The sequence below is a fragment of the Copadichromis virginalis genome, linkage group LG7 (assembly GCF_057382275.1).
Source record: "Copadichromis virginalis isolate Kocher_CV1m ecotype Utaka linkage group LG7, C_Virginalis_male_GT1.1, whole genome shotgun sequence".
NCBI lineage: Eukaryota > Metazoa > Chordata > Actinopteri > Cichliformes > Cichlidae > Copadichromis > Copadichromis virginalis.
The window spans coordinates 56,909,660-56,929,285 of NC_140624.1; the positions used below are offsets into that span (position 1 = coordinate 56,909,660).

At 39.4% G+C, this 19,626-nt stretch overlaps 1 protein-coding gene across 1 annotated transcript; it reads right to left on the bottom strand.

Moving 5' to 3' along the window:
- Positions 1-459: 459 nt before the first annotated feature.
- hip1ra (huntingtin interacting protein 1 related a) lies at positions 460-19,591 on the bottom strand. The gene is made up of 33 exons (XM_085464368.1): positions 19,275-19,591; positions 18,890-18,953; positions 16,432-16,574; positions 16,285-16,341; positions 15,802-15,882; positions 15,050-15,126; positions 14,905-14,966; positions 13,634-13,774; positions 13,478-13,535; positions 13,209-13,284; positions 12,973-13,113; positions 12,757-12,879; positions 12,229-12,412; positions 12,048-12,136; positions 11,678-11,794; positions 11,478-11,579; positions 10,363-10,557; positions 9,248-9,358; positions 8,935-9,129; positions 8,701-8,848; positions 7,995-8,081; positions 7,803-7,910; positions 7,574-7,710; positions 7,190-7,300; positions 6,959-7,017; positions 6,829-6,859; positions 6,676-6,738; positions 5,980-6,080; positions 5,767-5,872; positions 2,319-2,442; positions 1,805-1,866; positions 859-1,566; positions 460-760 (listed from the first exon to the last, which is right to left on the bottom strand). Exons 1-33 carry the CDS (start codon positions 19,353-19,355, stop codon positions 725-727), a joined length of 3,978 nt encoding a protein of 1,325 aa, XP_085320494.1. The 5' UTR covers positions 19,356-19,591; the 3' UTR covers positions 460-724.
- Positions 19,592-19,626: the final 35 nt, after the last annotated feature.

Consider the following 19,626-nt stretch of genomic DNA (forward strand, 5'->3'; position numbering starts at 1 on the left):
GGGTTTAGGTGACTTTCTGCTTTATAGCATAAATTGGTCCAACAGATGAATATGAGTGAGACTGGTCATGTTTGATAGACACCATAGCTGAGAATGTTTAATTTCTGTGGTAGGAGTACAAGCATAAGATGTGGTTGCAGGTGAGGGATTAAGTGTTAAAGCTTCCTGTGCACATTCCCACTTAAATGCAACTTCCAGAGCTTGAAGCAGTAGATAGAAACCAGCAACAAGGAGTTACATTGCTGTTAGGGAATGCATCTGATACCAGCCTTATAAGTTCTGCAGCATATAGTCCTCCTGGTAGGATATGCCTGGATAACGGAGCCTTCGTGGCGGAAGCTGTTTTGCCACCAAACATTTTTGAAGGTTAATGTCTGACACTCATCCAGTGCTGTTGTCGTTAATGTGATCCAATCACAAAATGATTAAAATATTGTGAATAGAAAACCTAAAGAAAACTGAACAATACAACTTTATTTCAGACAATTATCTCATTTTTAATATAGCCATCAGTGTTATAATTCAAATATTACCATTTAATTTCCAAATTAAGAGCACAAAGAAATGTTGATTTGAAATTCCTCTAACACAACATTTTCAGGAGCCTTAACAAGTGATACATGTAGAGGTAAAAGTCAGTGTTTCCAAAATATGAAAGCATATTTTTTTTCCTCTAGTGAGTGATTAGCTTAAATCTTTAAGTCAGATTCTTCCTCAGTCAGCTTCAAGATTCTCCTGTTCCATGTTCACTCCGTTTGAACTGCCAATAGAAGAAAAACAGGACGCATGTAAACACCACCTACTCCAAATATCCTTGGGATAAGATGATTATAAAACTTTAGTAAGAGAAGCACTCACCGCATTCTTCAGCAAGTTCCCAGATTTGGTAAAGATATTTGTTTTTTTTAGGCTTAGTTTGGTGTGTTGCTCTGTGCTGTTATGTGAGGCAGCCTGGGTCTGTTTAGGCTGAGCAGGACTGGATGTGGGTTGTGAGGGTTGTGACAATGAATAAGAGTGAGGATTTAAGTTACTTTGGTTTGGAGTGTAGGGCTGAGATGGTGTGAAAGGCTGAGGTGGGATATAGGGCTGGTAAGGCGTGTAGGTCTGAGAAGGCGTGTAGGTCTGAGAAGGCGTGTAGGTCTGAGAAGGCGTGTAGGTCTGAGAAGGCGTGTAGGTCTGAGAAGGCGTGTAGGTCTGAGAAGGCGTGTAGGTCTGAGAAGGCGTGTAGGTCTGAGATGGCGTGTAAGTCTGAGATGGCGTGTAAGTCTGAGATGGCGTGTAAGTCTGAGATGGCGTGTAAGACTGTGGCAGAGAGGAGGACTGTGTTTGATTCGGTGCAAAGGGATTTGATTGTGAAAAACCTGGGGTGTTTGAATAAGGTTGTGTCTGTGCAAAGGACTGGGGCACTGCAGTGGAGTCAAGCAGAGCAGGTGGTGGCGGTGGTGGGAAGCTATCAACTCCATCTCCTTCATCCCCTGACACACCAAGCTCGTAATGCCTCTTCCTCAGTTCCCCCAAGCGTACTCGCTCCTGTTCCAGCTGGCTCTCCAGCTGCAGCACCTTAACCTGAAAGATTCAAAGAGCACAAGATCTGGCAATGGCTTCCAGACGTCTAAAAACCCAATGACCTAGTCTAAGATCCAAAACTGTCATTGCATGTTTTTAACTACATTGATTTCACATAGTCACAATACTGTTTCTTTAAAAGGTGGCTTAACTTGTCTTATACATGATCCAGAACAACAAGCAAGTTGCACATAAGGACAAACAATTAAACAATCCATTCAGAGACATGTTATCTGACCTGAGCTTCCATTTCTTCTTTTTTAAGCTTGATCAGAGACATGCCGGAGAAGTCCATCAAGCCTGTAAAGGCAACAATATCAGTTGGAGTGTCAAAGCTGCATCATAGAATAATCAGCCAATTTCATGGTTACTTTAAGCATTTAAACATTTTGATTAGTCTGGTTGATTTTATGCTAAACTGCTGCTGATCAAACGGACTAATGAGATAGATGAACAAAAAACCCTCACAAGCCTTAAAGCTGTAGGCTAGCTCAGCTATGCTATGCTCAGTGGTAGACAGGTTGGCCCGCTGTTTAACACAGTTAAGTATTAAGCAGCAGAAAGTGTCGGAAATAAGAGGCCAAAAAAAGGGCTAAAGTAAGTGTTAAACTTACACTCACCAAGTTGTATAGATTTATTGTTTGCTTACATGTATGCTGCCATTTTTAGCCAAAACTATGCTGTTATTATAAAGGGTTACTAAAAATGTGAAGCATCAGCTATTTTCTTGCAACATGAGCTTCTCCTCTCACCGTGGTCAGAGATCTGCTGCTGCCCGTGTTTGGTGGAGGTGACGACCACAGCAGCCATGTCATTTACATGCCTTGAGGCCTGCTGCAGCGTATTCAGCTTCTTGTTGTTGCGGTCAGCTTTTACCTGGAATGAGTAGCAGTAAGTTTGTTTTCCATAAGGACAGTTTTTCACTATGTGGTGCATGTATGGGCACAGAGCAGGCACATTTCAAAGGATGTAACTGGGTGACCATGCTGGCTGAGGTGGTTCTAAGTAGTTACATAAAGTCACAGAGCTGTATGCATGTTTTGTCTTTGTTCTAGGTTTTAATGTAATAATGGCTATTTCTACCTCTTTGAGACTCAGTCACTGAAGTGAAGTTTCCCTTTAAACCTGAAAGGCTTAAAAGGGAAATTTCACTTCATAAAAAAACCACGTCTTTTGGTTTCATTGAGAAATCAAATTTGGAAAGTAACCAGCAACTTCCACTGTCACATAAAAGCCAAAAGGCTAAGAAGAATTAAATTCCTTCCAAAATGTAGCAAAGCAACAATCATCAATGCGCAACTGTGCAATTTTCACGGGACAGTAGTGAATCTGTTTCATTCCATGGTGTACTTGCTTGAAAAAAGAAAAGAAAAAGAAAAAAAACAAAACATCAAACAAATCACTTCATATTTGTATTTATAGAAAACAGATAGAAAGGCAATTGTACATTTTAGTAGCTTCACCATAATGCAAAAACAGCTTTCTGTTCATTCAGCTATAAAGATTGAGAAGAACATTCAGTAATGACAATTTTGAGTAACGCATCTGTGTGTATAATAATTTTAGAAAAAACCTGTAGCTATAAGGTACTTGAGGATGGTTTGGACAGAGTTAAAGGTGTAGTGAAGAGTGACCTATTGACCCCCGAACATTCATCTGAAGGTGTAAAAAGAACTGTTACTAAACATTGGCATATTTAACCTAGTACCTTAAAATAGCCTTTAATAGATCTCTTTTGTTAAGAAATTTGCTAAAACCAGAGAGATATGAATGAATGAAGGGTGGAACACCAAGGAATGCTGTGGATCAGCAGATACTTTTTTCCTTTCTTTTCATGCTTCGTATGATGTTCTTTCCCTTGAATGTAGAGCATTGCACACATTCTTTTATCACCTTTATGTTTTATGTTTCTAACATTGTGCTTAATGACACTGTTGTCGATTGGCATTTAGAGCCCATTTGGCATATATGTATGCCACTATCAGCTGCTTTAACTTGCACTGACAACAGTTTATTGCTGATACATGTCCAATTCTTTTTGCCCTTTGATAAATATAGTGAAGTGTTTGTTTGTTGTCAAGTGTTTGTTCACCTGGTAGTTTAAACCACATTTCCGTGGAGGCATTTTAGCCCACTCCTCTTGTTTTAGCCACACTGGAGAGTTTTTGTGCGTGAACATCATGTTTACAATCATGCCAAAAGAACTCTTGTATTTAAATTCTGATAATCCATGTTTCTCCTTCAGTGGATCATATGATCCAGCTCACTTTTGTTGTTTGTTAAAAAAACGAAAAACAAAACTGGATAGCCTCACTCTTGTCCAGATTTAGACCAAATATAGGTTATCAGTACTTTAACTGTGATGCAGGTGGCGCCAAAATTCAGACAAAAGAAAAAATCCTTAATTAATTATATTAAGTTTGATAGTAACAGCTAGTAACTTATAGTCCACAAATATGTTATTATATCAGTATCAATAAATTCATTTTATCCACGACCATGTTTACCTCACCTACTTTGACATGACATGTATGCAACAATTCAAGTTGAAAATACTGAGAAGTTTTTCTAATATTGAAGAGGCTAATTCATATATAACTGAAGTAACTGTACTCTGCTATATAAAAACATCTTAGAAACATGGTGTCTATCTAGATTGTTCTTGGAGTCATTTTTGACCTGGATATATCCTTCAAAATGTATATTAAACAAATATGTAGAAGGAGTTCATGCATTTATTACTTCCAGGTTGGACTACTGTAATTCATTATTATCAGGTTGTTCTAAAAACTCCCAGAAAAGCCTTCAGTTGACCCAGAAAAGAGAAAAGTGACAGGGACTAGAAAGATGAAACATATTTGTGCCATTTTGGCTTCTCTTCATTGGCTCCCTGTTAAATCCAGATTGAGAGCTTCACTCTCAGACTGCTGGTATTCCTGTGGTTCCTTGGATATTTAAAAGTAGAAGGGGAGGTAAATCCTTCAGCTTTCAGGCCCCTCTTCTGTGGAACCAGCTCCTTTGATCCATTTCATCTCAGTAAATCAATAGTTGGTTGGGACTAGGTTTCACAGTGGATTAATAATGGATTGCATTTATATAGCGCTTTTCGAGACCCTCAAAGCGCTTTACAATTCCACTATTCATTCACTCTCACATTCACACACTGCTGGACGCAAGCTACAGATCTAGCCACAGCTGCTCTGGGGCAGACTGACAGAAGCGAGGCTGCCATATCGCGCCATCGGCCCCTCTGGCCATCACCAGTAGGCGGTAGGTGAAGTGTCTTGCCCAAGGACACAACGACCGAGACTGTCCGGCCCAGGGCTCGAACCGACAACCTTCCGATTAAAAGACCAACTGCCAACTCTTGAGCCACGATCGCTCCAATTCACCTAAAACCTTGGCTGATTGCGACCCACACCCATTTTCACTCATTGGCTCATGTGATTAGGTAGAGGATCAACAGGGGGTCCGTGACCCTCTTGGGGACACTCCCATAGGGCTTAAAATCAGGGACTCCACCAATTGCTGCAGTGAACTTGGGTTTATGTGACTAGATGCTTTATAGCATAAATTGGTCCAACAGATGAATATGAGTGAGACTGGTCATGTTTGATAGACACCATAGCTGAGAATGTTTAATTTCTGTGGTAGGAGTACAAGCATAAGATGTGGTTGCAGGTGAGGGATTAAGTGTTAAAGCTTCCTGTGCACATTCCCACTTAAATGCAACTTCCAGAGCTTGAAGCAGTAGATAGAAACCAGCAACAAGGAGTTACATTGCTGTTAGGGAATGCATCTGATACCAGCCTTATAAGTTCTGCAGCATATGCTCCTCCTGGATGACCTTCACAAACATTAGGCTTAAATGACTTTTTCAAGCTAGATTTTGGTAGTTTTTTTCCCCCTTAATAAATAAAATCATTATTTAAAACTGGATTTTGTATTTACTTGGTTTATCTTTACCCAATATTAACATTTGTTTGATAAACTGAAACATGTAATTGGGAAAATATGCAAAAACACAAGAAATCAGGCAGAGGGCAAATGTGTTTTCACAGTATTGTTAATTTAACAGAGGAGTGCTGGTACTTTTTTTTTTTTAAATTCCACATTTCTTCAAGATTCGAGAGCCTGAACATGACTTTGTATGTTGATACCTAACAAACCAACACAAATATGTTTGACATGAGTTTGTACCTTGGAAGCAGCAACTAGCTGAGCAGTGCTTGCAGCAATCTCATGTGAGCAGGCGATGAGCTCCTCATATGTGCCTTTTTCACCCACAACCCGGTCAGCTGAGTCCCTAAACATGAAAGTAAACCATCCATTTACAGTTTTATTTATTATTTACAAATTGTATTGTTCAGAATATCAATCAGTAAGTGGGTTTTGATAAATTTCTGAACTTACAGCAGCTGTGTGGCCCCCCAGCCCACAGCTTTGGAAGCAGAGATGAGTCCTTCGGTCCAGCGAGAGTTTTTGGCATAGAATTCAGTAACAGTTGCTGCACCCTGACAGCACAAATGGAACAAATGGGTCACTCGATAAAACACCAACTGCAGATTCTGCTTCTTGCTCATTGCCAAAATTTAGCAAAATGCTAAAACACTGGATATATTGAAATTTATAGGTAAGACTGTTAGTTGTTCAAATGGTATCACAATGGAGAAGATAATTGGAGCCTCTCTTCCCTCCATCACAGACACTATTCGCACCCACTCAGCATTGTGGAAGACCCCACGGACCCCTCACACACACACACTCTGCTGCCTTTTGGCAAGTGTTACCAGAACATTCAGGGCCTCACTGCCAGACTACGAAACAGTTTCTTCCCCCAAGCCATCAGACTGTTGAACACTCAGTGACTGGACTGACACACACACACACACGTCTGTAAGCCCCACTCACACACAATTTTGCTCGAGAGCTTTTAGCTCTAAAAAGGCCACTTTTACATGTTAATGTGAAGAAGAATAAGGTAATAATAATAAAGGATAATCATGATTTTTCCCACATTTTTTCCATTCTGCATCGTGTTTGATGAATAAAAAGACAGAATGTCTGAACTTGTCCTGCAATTTTATCTTTAGGGTGACATCAACTTACCCTTCCTCCTTCCACAATGTCTTTCTGTAGGTCAGTAGCAGCAGTCACCAGCATGTGAACAGCCTGGAGAGAAGAGAGAGCACCACAGTAAATACAGGAAACAAGAGTTAACTAAAGTTCACAAAATTATTTGAATATTGCCCACTTTCTTACCTTCATCAGGTCTGAGCAGGATCCCAGGATACTGTGATGAAGCAAACACACAGATTGTAAGTAAGAGAGGAGGAAAATAACCACCACAGAAATAAATAATTTTATGATGATTCTTTAGGATTTTTCTTACTTCTGATTGACCTCCAGTTTGACACCAGTATTGTCTTTCTTTGCCTGACTCAGTATTTCCTATGAAAAAAAAAAAAGAAAGAACAGATGTCTATGTGAGATAAATGATAGAAATATAATTCAGAGAACAGTAGCTTTGCGTAGACAGGTCATAGTAGAGAATGCTTATTTTTGATATATCAAAAAGATCATCTTATATATATTTTATAAATTATCTGATGGTTGTTCTTACATCCATTCGCAAGACAGCCTCTTCAATGGCAGAAGATGTGGCGAGCATCTCTTTGTCCACCATGCTTCCTAGTTCTTCTTTTAGCACATCATGCCCTTTCGGACGCAAATCCTAAACAAGAGTCACACAGTTACAGCAAACATGAGTCTCAGTAGCGAGTATTGAGAGGTCAAGTTCAGGATCTTTGGAAACCTGCAAAAAAGTTGGCACTTTTCTTGCCATTATCTCAATAACATGGAAACATGGTCATGGAGGGAGCGGTTCACTGCTCACCCACCCTCATTTTCAATTTTACACATACACACTTGACAATTTCTCTCTCTCACACTCATACATACACACAATACTGTCTTGTTAATTGGTTAAATATAAATTCAGTCCCACCTGTCCTACAGCGAGGATGCGTTGAACAGTATAGCGTATTGCAGACGGGTCTGCTCGCTGTAAACTCGCCTGAATCTTCAAATCCTTCAAGAAGTGAAGGCAGTGATTGGCACAGTCCCGACAGCTGTCAGTCAGATCTGTATGAGTCCAACACACAGCATTCAACTTTCTGTGTAGAAAATATTTAGCAAGTGTTACGACAGTTACAACAACTATGTACGTTTCTTACAGTTCGCCTGGTCGACAGGGGCTGAGTGAGATGTTGCCGATCCGTTAACAATTGTGTCAGCAGCAAGGTGGGAAAACTGTGTGACTGCTCTTAGCAAACCACTGGCATCTAGACAGAACAGGGAAGGATTAAACAAACTAATCAGTTGATGTACCTGACTTGAACTGAACACACCCACAATTCCCAACGTACCATTACTGTTTCCCAGATAGGCCGAGTGGCTCTGCTGCATTTTGTCAATAGAATTCAGGGTGATTTCCGCTCGGTTCACCAAATAATCTGTCAAACACAAAGAACTGATCAAAAACAAACTGTATGGAAAAGCAAAATGGCAAGGTCTGAGGATTAAAGATTTTTGGTTACCATGTTAATTTATTGTATGAAGTTTTGTGTAGCAGTGCTGAAGTAACAACTTATAGTTTTCCATCATGATGAATCCTTAAATGTGTGTGTAGACTGAATCTTTATTTTCAGTGGAGGATTTTTTTTTTTTGCCATGTCTTTCCATATCATAATGTGCACATCTGCACATCTGTGTTGAAGATTGCTGTTGCTATTGAATGCTATGAGTTATATGAAGAACTTCAGTCATCTCTGAAATTTAAAAGGCATCAGCCATGTGTTTACTTTCTTCGTGTGTTTCCTCAAACAGATGAACCAATGTCAATATTTATTAATGTCTTAGAATAGAGGTTTGCTGATTTTATTCAGTTTGTTTTGTTTTTGTATTAAAATGCCTATTCTATGGCTTTTCTTTGGTTATATAATGTACTGCACACTTTTCAAACACATGGGCAACTGAATGCAAATAAATAAAAAGCTTCCGTCCTTAAAATATTTTTTAAAAACTCTTTTTAAAGGGATTTTCTTTGAGGAGGGAAAATAATAGTGATTTTACCAGGAGAGCTGATGCAGCGGACATGTATAGGGTCATCCAGTTTGGCCACAGCGTCCAGTATGATGCCCTCAGCTTCCACCACTGCACACTGTAGCAGACAAAACTGCTCCTCCTGCAGCTTCTGGGCTAGCTGACTTTCACGAGAAGCCTGATTTATCACACACACATACACACGAAGTTAATAATTAGTCAGTTATAAAGTCTTAAAATAGAGCGACAAACAGAAAACTGGACCTGTTGCTGTAACTGGGCATGTAAGCCTCCCAGTTCCATGCTGCTCCTCTGCCTCTCCTGCTCTAGAGAGGACTGTTGAAGATGAGTTTGTTGTCTGAGGGTTTTCAGCTCAGCCTCCTGTTCCCGCATCATACGCAGCAACCCCTCCTTTTCCACCTGCAGCCCTGCCAGTGTGTTGTTTAGCTGGGTACCACTCTGAGAAACAGATTTTAAAAACGTTTTTCCATTTACAAATAAGTCTTATCTTATAATCTTCAAGGCTTGTAGATGCTAGAAAATAAGTTTACAGCAGTTTTGATCTAAATGTTCTGACCATTTCTTTGCTTTGCAGGATGTTGTTTGCTTGTGTCAGTTCTGCTCGTGTGGATTCCAAATCTCGCTTGAGTCTGTCAATTTCCAACTTCTGTGCTGCATTTATGGCAAGCTACAGGAAACACAGAAGACACAGAAAAGCAGACAGAATTATATTATACAACAAGTTTAGGGGCACTTTTGTGCCAATTATAAATGCTTCCAGTACAGCAAAGAAAAACACAATCATCAATGAGGCAAATTGTTAGCTTCATAGCATAATTGCCTAAGTCATTGACTTAGTCAAATGACTTAGGCAATTATGCTATGAAGCTAACGAAATAAAGTAAAAGTAAACACAAGACAGAGCTGTGTTTGATAAGGAAGTAAAAAGAAAGATGGGCCTAAGTGGTTCAAGGCTGAACAACCAATATCATGACAAAGGTCAGGCAGTCCTTTTACACGCAGTGTTACAGATGTTGTACAGAGGCTATAGGAGGGAGACAATATGTGGAATAGAAATCTGGTTCTGAGGCTTTTAATCTTAGCTTTTAAAGTCTGACAGTGTTACAGGACTGTCATGCCAAGTTAATGGAGCACTCAACCAGTTTGGAAAGTTCATTTAAAGATCACTAACATGGCTTGATACCTGGATATTTATAGCTCTAAGGAGTAAGTATGATTTTATAATGTAGTTTAACATAAAGAGGTTAAAACTGAATTGATATTTGAACATGTCTTAAACAAAGCTACTGAGCCAATTCAATTTTATTGTATTTATATCGCACCAAATCACAATAAAAGTTGCATAGTGCTTTGAACTGCAATTGAAAAGACCCTACAATAATACAGAGAAAACACATAAGCAAAGCGTTACAGATATCAAAATACCAAAGTGTGGACATTTTTTGCAATGCCTGAAGACGAAATCTTTCCATTCATCCTCTGCTACTTATTGAATTCAGTGTTGTGGTTGGGTACCTAACCTAGCTGTCACAGGGCAAGAGGAGGGATAAACCCTGGATAGGTTGGCAGTCTATTCCTGAGCTAATACATTATTGATATATTAATATCATTAGCCCTGTGAAAGACATGTTGTATTTCACTCTGGACCTTTTAGTGATGCGTGTTTCAGACCTGCTGCTGTAGCTGAGCTCTCAGATCCTCCAGCTCTCGGTTGGTCCTGTCTCTCTCCAAGTCCAGGGAGCTCTGCTGCAGTTGTGCCTGTTGTCTCAGAGTGGTAAGCTCTGCATCTTTTTCTCTTGCAGAGCGTAGCAGCACTTCCCGCTCAGCCTGCAGAGCTGTCAAACTGCTGCTCACCTGAGATCCCTCCTAAAGAAACACAAAGACATCTTGAGAACTCATACTCATATGAGAACTCAATGCCCAATGTGTTTTTGGCATTGGTTATCAGGCACCAAGATGCTTTCAACACTCTAGAGCCTATCCCAGGTACTATAGGATGAGTCTGAGAAGTACGTGAGGATGGGATATATGCGACGACAGACAGTAGTTAGGTGTGCGGTAGATGTTAAAGATGGGTTCAAGATGGAGGCAAGACTACATGAGGGATTGGCTCTGAGCCCCTTATTGTTTGCAATGGTGATGGACAGGTTAACAGATGAGGTCAAGCAGGAGTAAAGGTGAAGCTGCAAGGAGCAATAGTGATGGTAGATGAATTTTTTATAACTGGGGTCAACAATTCACATAAACAGACAAGCACAAGCGAGGGAAGAAGAGACTGCAGGCAGGGTGGAGACAAATGTCAGGGACAATTAGTGACAGCAGGATAGCAAAAGTCAGGAGGACAAGCTAGAGGTAGAAAAGTTAAAGATGTTACGTTTTTCATTAGGGGTAAAGAGGACGGACAGGATTAGAATTACTATATCAGAGAAATTAGTACATTGAGGTCGACCATTATGAAGACAAAGTTAGGGAGGCAAGGCTGAGATGGTTTGGATATATGCAAAGGAGGGCTAGAAGCTATACTGGAGAAAGGTTGTTAACTTTAGAGCTGCCAGGCAGGAGGAAAAGAGGAAGGACCACTGCAAAGGATTCATGGATGTAGTGAAGGAGGACATGCAGAGGGTTGGTGTGACAGAGAAGGATGCTTGGAACAGGTTGAGATGGAGGCAGATGGCCAGCTCTGGCAACCCCTGAAAGGAGCAGCTGAAAGAACAACAAGGGTTTTCCCAAAAGTCTAAAAATAGATGTGTTCTGCCATGAAATCTGTGGTCATATTACAGTCTTACCTTCTCTTTACTCTCCAGAGTACTGCGCAAGGTGGCAAGCTCTGCTCTTTGCTCCAGCAGTTCTTGGTTCAGGCGGTCCACCTCCATCTGCTGCTGATTCATCTGATCAGGACGAAAAAAGAAAAAGAAAGAAAGAAAAGATCAATAGTGACAACAGCTTTTGTTCATCAACACAAAACTATGTCTGATGCAGGTCTTACCACATTGCTTTTCTCCCGTCGTAGATTTTCCAGCTCAGTTTCTAGCTGATATTTAGCCCTCTGCAAATCATCGTGCTCTTGTTTGGTGCTTGACATAATCTTCACCGTTTCTGTATTCTGCACATGATTAAAATACATTCCATAATAACTAAGAAGGTAAAGGCTGTGTTTCTCATTGCTACAAAAATGAGAAACACAGGAAAACAGCAGGATGGGGTCTGTAAGAAGGTAACAAAATTCACCTATCACCATCTCCAATTATCTCTATCATTAATTGAGTTGAACAATGTGGTTCAACGTTCTAATTTCAATTTTTAAAAGGCGACAGCTAAGGAAGTTAAAAATAAACATAAAAGAAACTGCAATTTACCTTCTTCATTAGGTCAGCATGGCTGCTAACCAGCTCTGCATGTCTCTCTTTAAGTTGAGTGAAACGAAGCTCTGCTGCTTGAGCTCTGCCTGTGTAGTTAGGAAGAAGATGCACCTTTTTACTCAGTTTTAGCTCTTTTTGTATTGCTAATTCAGCTGCATGCTCACATCTGAACTCTCACCATCTGCCTCCTTGAATCCAATCTGTGCCCCGATGTTAGCCACATTAGTGCTTCGTAAAGCCTCCACTTCCATGCGCAGGTGTTCGTTTTCAACCATTGCCATCTGCTTGTGGGTGCGCTGCTCCTCGACCTCAGCCTGCAGTCGGTTCACTTGACTCTTTAACTCTGTTACACACCTCTGAGCCTGGGGAAGGAAGAAGAAACTTACAATTATTGACAAGGACTTCTTGTCTTGCTGTTTTGGTTAATTTGTGAACAACACAGAAACAAACACATTTTACAATTACAAGCTGTAAATGAGACATTTGAACATAAACTTGGTAATGTTTCAATATGACTTTCAATATACAAGTCCTAATGAATGCACAATGATCACAATGTATCAATATCACCAATCACAAAGCAGAGGATGCTACAGTTAGCATCCTCTTAGCCATCATATGGAAGGACCATGGCTGACTGCATAGAGGAAGGATTTTCAGATTTATGTGACCAGCCACTCCAACACTGTCATCTTATCCCATTTACCTCATTCTTGAAGATCTGTAATTCTGGTTTCAGAACATCTAGCTCTCTCTTCAGACTGTCATTTTCCATTTCTCTCTGCTCCACTGAAGAATCAGGTGTTCTCATTTGGTTGAGCAGATAGTACTGGTTTGATAAAAAGCTACATATCAGCACTGACACCACACAAAGCTGGTGGAATTTCAAAGTACCATATCCTCTGACAACTATGTACCATACCTGTGGCATTTGAGAAGCTTCTCTAAACTCTGGTTGTGGCTCCACATCCTCCTCCTCCTCATGATGCTCCTCATTTGGCGTCACTACTACTGGTTTTTTGTACTCAGCCAAGGCAGCGGCTCGGAGGAAGTTTGGAGGAGCCTGAGGGGCAATGATACAATTAACATACACAAAAGGCACAAAAACAGAAGGAGCAAAGCACGTATATGTTAAAAAAAGAAATCTGTGGCACTTACATCTGGGAGATCTGGGATCTGGATGAAAGTTTTAAAGAACTCCATTTCTCTGGCTTTGTCAAAGAACTGTGTGAGGCTACAGAAAAAAATAACAGTCAGTGTCAGACCTCTTCTTTTAAGGTCACTGTCGTTCTTTGTCGTTTTCAGATTTTTATTTACATGTTTTTCATTGTAATGGAAATTAGGTTTTAGCTACCACTTAAACAGCAAATGTATTTTACTTTGTTCCTGTTAAATAGATTAGTGAGTTTCTCTAATAAATAATTCACCTCATAAACAGATCACGGAACCGGTCTCTGTGTCCAAGAAGAACATCTGGAGAAATGCCTGTGACGAAAAGGTTATGATTGATTTAAGGCATTTTTTAAATAATGCTGACTATTTCATGATTTATTTTAATAAATAAATATTTGTTTTTCACTCACGGCTGTGAAGCTTAAACAACAATCGCACACAGAAGTGATAGAGAAAGCTGCAGTCCTGTATGAGAGGTATGAGTGGCATCAGTCTGCACTGCCCAGCTGGAGTTGTAGATTTGGCCTGGTTGGCCTCCACCTGGCGAAATACTATTTGGCATTAAAGCCAAATTAGGGAATTTGATTAGGGGTTTTTAACTTGCTGAAGAACAGAATGAACACTAATGTGTTGGTTCAAACTATCTATTTTTTAGGTAAACTAAGGCGTATTATTTCAAGGAATCTCCAGTAGGCGTGGTGCAGAAAACACGACACACTACAGTAATGTACAACATTTGCAGTACAACTTTTACAAAATGCTGCAGCCCTCCTTTTGACTCTTGTGAAGAGACACCAACATATTACTCCAGTGCTTGCTTCCCTTCATTGGCTTCCAGCGAGTTTTAGAATTAAATTTAAAATCTTACTTTTGACTTATAAAGCGCTAAATGGCCAGGCACCAGACTATTTGTCTGACCTTTTGCAGCTTTATACGCCCTCTAGAGCCCTTTGATCAAGTGATCATATACTCCTTATCTTACACAAGTCTAGGATGGTTCATAGAGGGGATCGGCGTTTGTGGTTGTGGCGCCGAAAATGTGGAACGATCTACCTCTCCAGAAAGCACTTCTGGATGGATGCAAACTGCATTTCGTTGCCCTGTACCTGTGCATGTGCAATGACAATAAAGTTGAATTCTATTCTATTCTATTCTCTCCACATTAGAAAGGCCCCAACTGTCACATCTTAAAACACATTTTTTTCACTTTGGCTTTTGATACTGCACGAGAGTTACCAATTCTTTTTATCCTAATTTCCTTTTAATTTTCTTACCTGTTGTTGATGTTAATGTCACTGCTTAATTATTACTTTGTACAGCACTTTGGTCAACTCTCTGTTGTTATTAAATGTGCTTTATAAATAAATAAATGAAATGAAAATAATGTCAGAAAGTATTGAGAGACTGATCAAAATATTCCTGGTTTAAGTAGCAACTTATTCTAAACTAGTTACTAGTATTGTATCATATAAATTATAGGGTCATCATAGCGCATATATATATATATATATATATATATATATATATATATATATATATATATATATATATATATATATATATATATATATATATATATATATATATATATTACATATTATAGATATAGATATATCTATAATATATCTATAAATATATCTATCTCTATCTATCTATAAAATGACCCTCCTAACGGACTAACCTGTGTCAGCCATCTTGAGTCCAGCATCCAGGTAATCCAACAGCTCCTGTGTCATATCCAGCCTACAATATAAAACATTTAACAAGAAATATTCAAGCAGAACTGAAACACATTACCTGTGCTTAAAAAAAAGTGGACGACTTACACTTTGTTCATGTCACTTCCTGCTTCCTTCTCCAAAGTCTCATCACTGGCCTCCAGGTTGCCTGGGATAACCTTGTGCTGTAAAAAAAAAAAAAAAAAAAAAAGTCATATTATGCTACTTGACTAAAACAACTGATTAAGGAACCTTTTCCTGTAGCACATGGATGTTAGCTGCCTACAGACAAGAAAGCCTGTATTGTACTAATTAAAGGTTTTCTAAAAATTCTGTACAATTGTCTTTAATTGCCAGAAATGTTTAACCTTTATTTATGAGAGAGTAAAACTGTTAATACACTTCTTTTGGAAGTGTTTCCAGGATTATGATGGGCACACAAAGAAAGCTCTGTTTGGTTAGGATCTGAGGCCTTTAACTAAGGCTAATAGAAGCAGTGAAGGCAAAGTGTGTCCAAACTTTTGACTGATACAGTACATGCTCGTGTTTTTCCTCCTTTTTTCACGCTTAACTGACTGCCATTTGGATTAGCCGCTTTTTATGTTTTTTGAAATGTTAAAGGTATATGGTATGGTCCGTATATGGTAAGGTATATGAGCAGTTCAATTTAAGTACAACTGTACTTACAGTAGTAAGTACAGTTTAAGTACACAGGAGATTGTGTAAGTCTGCATGTGGGTAGGAACAGCAATACAGAGCATTTTGTTTCTAGTTCTTGAAACAAGAAAGCAACAAAACACCGATTATGCTGTAAAAATGTACCTTTGTTCCAACGTAACACTAAAATTATGAGTAATTACCTTTTTATGAAATTCCATTTTTTGGCAGAGGTATTTGGAAGACAAGGCGACAATGTGCCCATATCGATCATGCAAGTTTCCCTGGACAGGAAAGAAAAAAAACAGAACAAAAAAAAAAAGAAAGAAAAAAAAAAAAAAAAGAGTTTGTTGCTTAGAAAACAATCATATTTAAACTGAATCACCTTACTAACCCAACAACCAACTCAGTCAACACAAATATTTTAATAAATATTAATGCGAGTCATACTGATGTTTCCAAATATGGACAAACAAAACCACCAATTTAAAAAAAATAAACAAAAACAAACAAAAAAGGACTATTTTAGAAATCAACATCTTAAAAAGGTGAAACAAAGATGCATGTAACTGCAGATCTTTTTACAAACTCTCAATATGAAAAATAAAGCTTTTTAATAGATAAACCTCCAAACTGTATTCTCTAGTTTAAATATAAGCTGCGGCTTCAATATGGCAGCTACTCACCCAGAGGGTGCCCATATCTTTCACATTACGACAGTATCTGTAAGAATCCGTCACCACCTGTACATCAAACAGACACAAGAGATTACATATCACCAACCGGAGCACGGGAGAGTATAAGGTGAAGGAAATGCAAAAAACTGAACTTACATTTCTGTGTCCATCCCTGAGGATTTTGTGAACCAGATAGCAAAACTTCCAGCTCACAATGGAGTTGCTGGATAGAGGTAGGTTCAAGACATACGACCAGAAGGCCGTAGCTCCACCCTCTTTATGAGTTCCCATGATGATATCTGTACAGCTGTCAAGGAGACTCCCAAGTACCAATGCACAAACAGTTCAAAGAAAGTACGGACACACTATCGCAGTCGACTGTCAAACTGTCTGAAAAATGAATGCAGGGTGGCAAAGCCTTCAACAGGCAACCTTTTTAACTGGTTGGCAGGGTGGTGACTGCTCTGGTTGAAATAAAAAAAATCTGAGAATATCTGGTTGATCTGAGAAGATTTAAATTATGACTTCAGTAAATGTTTTCCCGATACATTCATTTACTCAGTCCCTAGTTTGAAATTGTACTAAATACAATATGTTCATTTTGTAAATTAAGGCCCCACTTACTGGGTGTCCCCTGATAACGACTGTGTTACGGCTATTCTTCCCGTCCCATGCAAGGACACCTGGATTGGCTGGAGGACTGTTTACTTAGCCTGATAGGCCGAAGGACACTGTCTCAGCTAAACTATGGACACGCACACACATACACTTACACTGATAAGCACTCACTCATCCCCCCTCCCTTTCCAACGCCTTCGATGCTTGTGCCCTACCGGGGAAGATGGCAGTCAACTGGACCAGCGCAGATATGCTGCAGGACCGGATGCGCTGTCTACACCGGCTCTCTCTTACCCTTTACCGCCCCTGTTGCTTGACTTGTGTTTCTATGGTGTATTGATAGTCATGTGCTTTTGTGCTGAGGTGTTTTTTCTGTTATCAAACTGTTCTCCCACTAGGAGCTCAGTCTGAGTGGAGTTTTTTTTCTCCTCCTCTTACCTCATGTAGTGTATTTTCGTTGTTTTTTTCCTATCAGCCTACCTTTCTGACATGTCTCCCCAATGTGATGTTTGTGTAAAGTTGGTCAGAAGGTTCCTTTGTAAGTGCGCATGCGCCATTAGCGTGCTGCCTGCTGTAACCCTAATTTCCCTCGGGATTAATAAAGTATTCTGATTCTGATTTATTGCATTTTAATACAATTTATGATTTGGGCTTTCAAAAATTATGAAAAAATCCTGGGGGGAATTAGTTGTTTTCATTCACTTTTTCTATTAAGCTTTCATTCTGAATTGTAATTCAAACAAACCCCCTGCACATCAGAGCGGTGTGCTTCCACCCCTCTGTGGCTATCAGTTTCAGTCACTCTGGCTACTGTACAGGTCTTCTGAGAGTCCACTGGCCCCTTGGCTCCCTTTGCTCACCGTAGATGCCCGGTGGTGCCCATGTGAAATTGGTTCAAAAACACCACCACAATCAGGACTTAACTCTCCTGGATCCATGACGACCACTTGGTCCTCTCACCTCTTTTTGTTTTCTGTTTAAATTATACTGACAGCTTAATAAATCCCTGTAACAGTTTTAATACAGTTCAATAACTGCATGAGGTTTTCTAAGTGACAATAAACACAAGCATAACATTGATTGCCATAACTGAGCAGTTTCATCATAAAAGGAGAGACTGACACCGCTCGGATCATATGAAGAGATAGAATCCCTCAGTTCCTCAATTAGATCAACATCACAATTATGAATTTTTTTTAAAAAGAGATGGTGACAGTGGATAAGCTTAAGACAAAGGGGGAGAGAAAGCAATGGTTTATATACAGTCAACATATTTTACACACGCTATGGCTTTGATCTAGGGACAACTGCTGGTCAGTTCACCACTTTACCATACACTGAAATATTCCAAACATTACTGCATGTATAGTCAAAGTTGAAGAGTGTTGGACAGTTGAAAACTCAAGAAATCACGTATCTAAACTGATTGACTGATACACTTCTCAGGCTGTTATTTGCCAGAGGTGGGCGATAACTAAAGTTGATAACTAAAAAAAGGTGTTGAGGGTCTCCATCAGATAATTCTTTTTAAAGAAAATGTTATGTTAACTTTAAAATATGTTAACTGACAACTTTACAAAGACTTTCAGCAAAGTTGATCAAAGGCATATTGTGACTTTTTGCAATTAATAATCCATTTTTTTTAAAGGAGAGGTCCTGATTTCCCCCCCCCTCCGGTATTGCCAACAACTTTTCACTCATGCATTCAAATGTCTAAATGTCTCAAGATGCTCTCCAGAATGTGACATTTAGCACATACACTGAGGATCCCCAAAAGCCGAATCTCAGTTGCTTTTCTTTAATTTGATACCTATGAAGCCTACCCAAATACCTTACAGGGATTCGGTTTTATTTCCTTAGCAAATGTTAGCATTGTCCCAATAAGCCAGTCAGCATGAGCTATTTATAAAAAAAATAAAGATGTATATATGAAATTGTATTTGTTTTGTATATCCAGTAAGCCTGGTTAGCAGGAAACCTGCTGTTAAAAGGATACTGCGTACATGTTTGTCTTTTGGTGGTGTTTCAGCTGTGGTGACAGCTTTGCTGATGCTGTGGAGCTAAAAGAAATGAAAGAAGAGCAATCAGGACACGAGGAACTAGTTAACACAGCCACATCAGATTGAACTTCAAGATTAAGACATGACAGAAATAACACCAGTGAATTTCCTTGACACGTGATATATTTAACAAGATTTTCCACTAATATGTCAGAAGAAGTGAAGAATTTGACATTTCGATACTGTCTGGTAGTACCCATTTGACAGTTAAAACTAGTTATCATCAAGTACACGGTGTGAACAATAAGGAAGACTTTAAAATCCACAGATTGGGGGGAAAGACATCAAAAAGTTATCCGTCACAGGAACAAAGTGACTAACCTGTTGTTTTCCGAACTGTTCTTTCTCCGCAGCCAAAGCCTTTTCCGTCTTATTATCACTCTTATTCTTCGTTTTACTCATGTTTTCACCGAAAAATAGAGACACATAAATCCAAAGTGGTCCCACACACAGGTTCAGGCTCCTTGTCCGTGCTCTCGCGTCTCGTTAAACCACAAAGGTGAGTCAGGTGCGGCGCGCGCACGTCACCACAATCCTGCTGGTTTGGCTAGCTCCTTCAAATTACCACAGGATGCTTTAAAAAAGCTGTCCGAACAAAGCAGCTTCCATCCAAACCCATAAATAACACAATGAAAGGAAATGAAAAAAAAGTGTGCGACTGTCAGGTAATAAA

Bases quoted from the DNA above. Each gene is read 5' to 3' on its own strand.
- hip1ra (XM_085464368.1), bottom strand. From the start codon at position 19,355: ATGAGTAAAACGAAGAATAAGAGTGATAATAAGACGGAAAAGGCTTTG. The intron at 10,558-11,477 runs GTAAGACTGTAA...GTGTTTCTTTAG, and splicing joins CTCTGGAGAGTAAAGAGAAG to GAGGGATCTCAGGTGAGCAG. The intron at 7,711-7,802 runs GTAAGAAACGTA...GGACTCATACAG, and splicing joins CCCTGTCGACCAGGCGAACT to ATCTGACTGACAGCTGTCGG.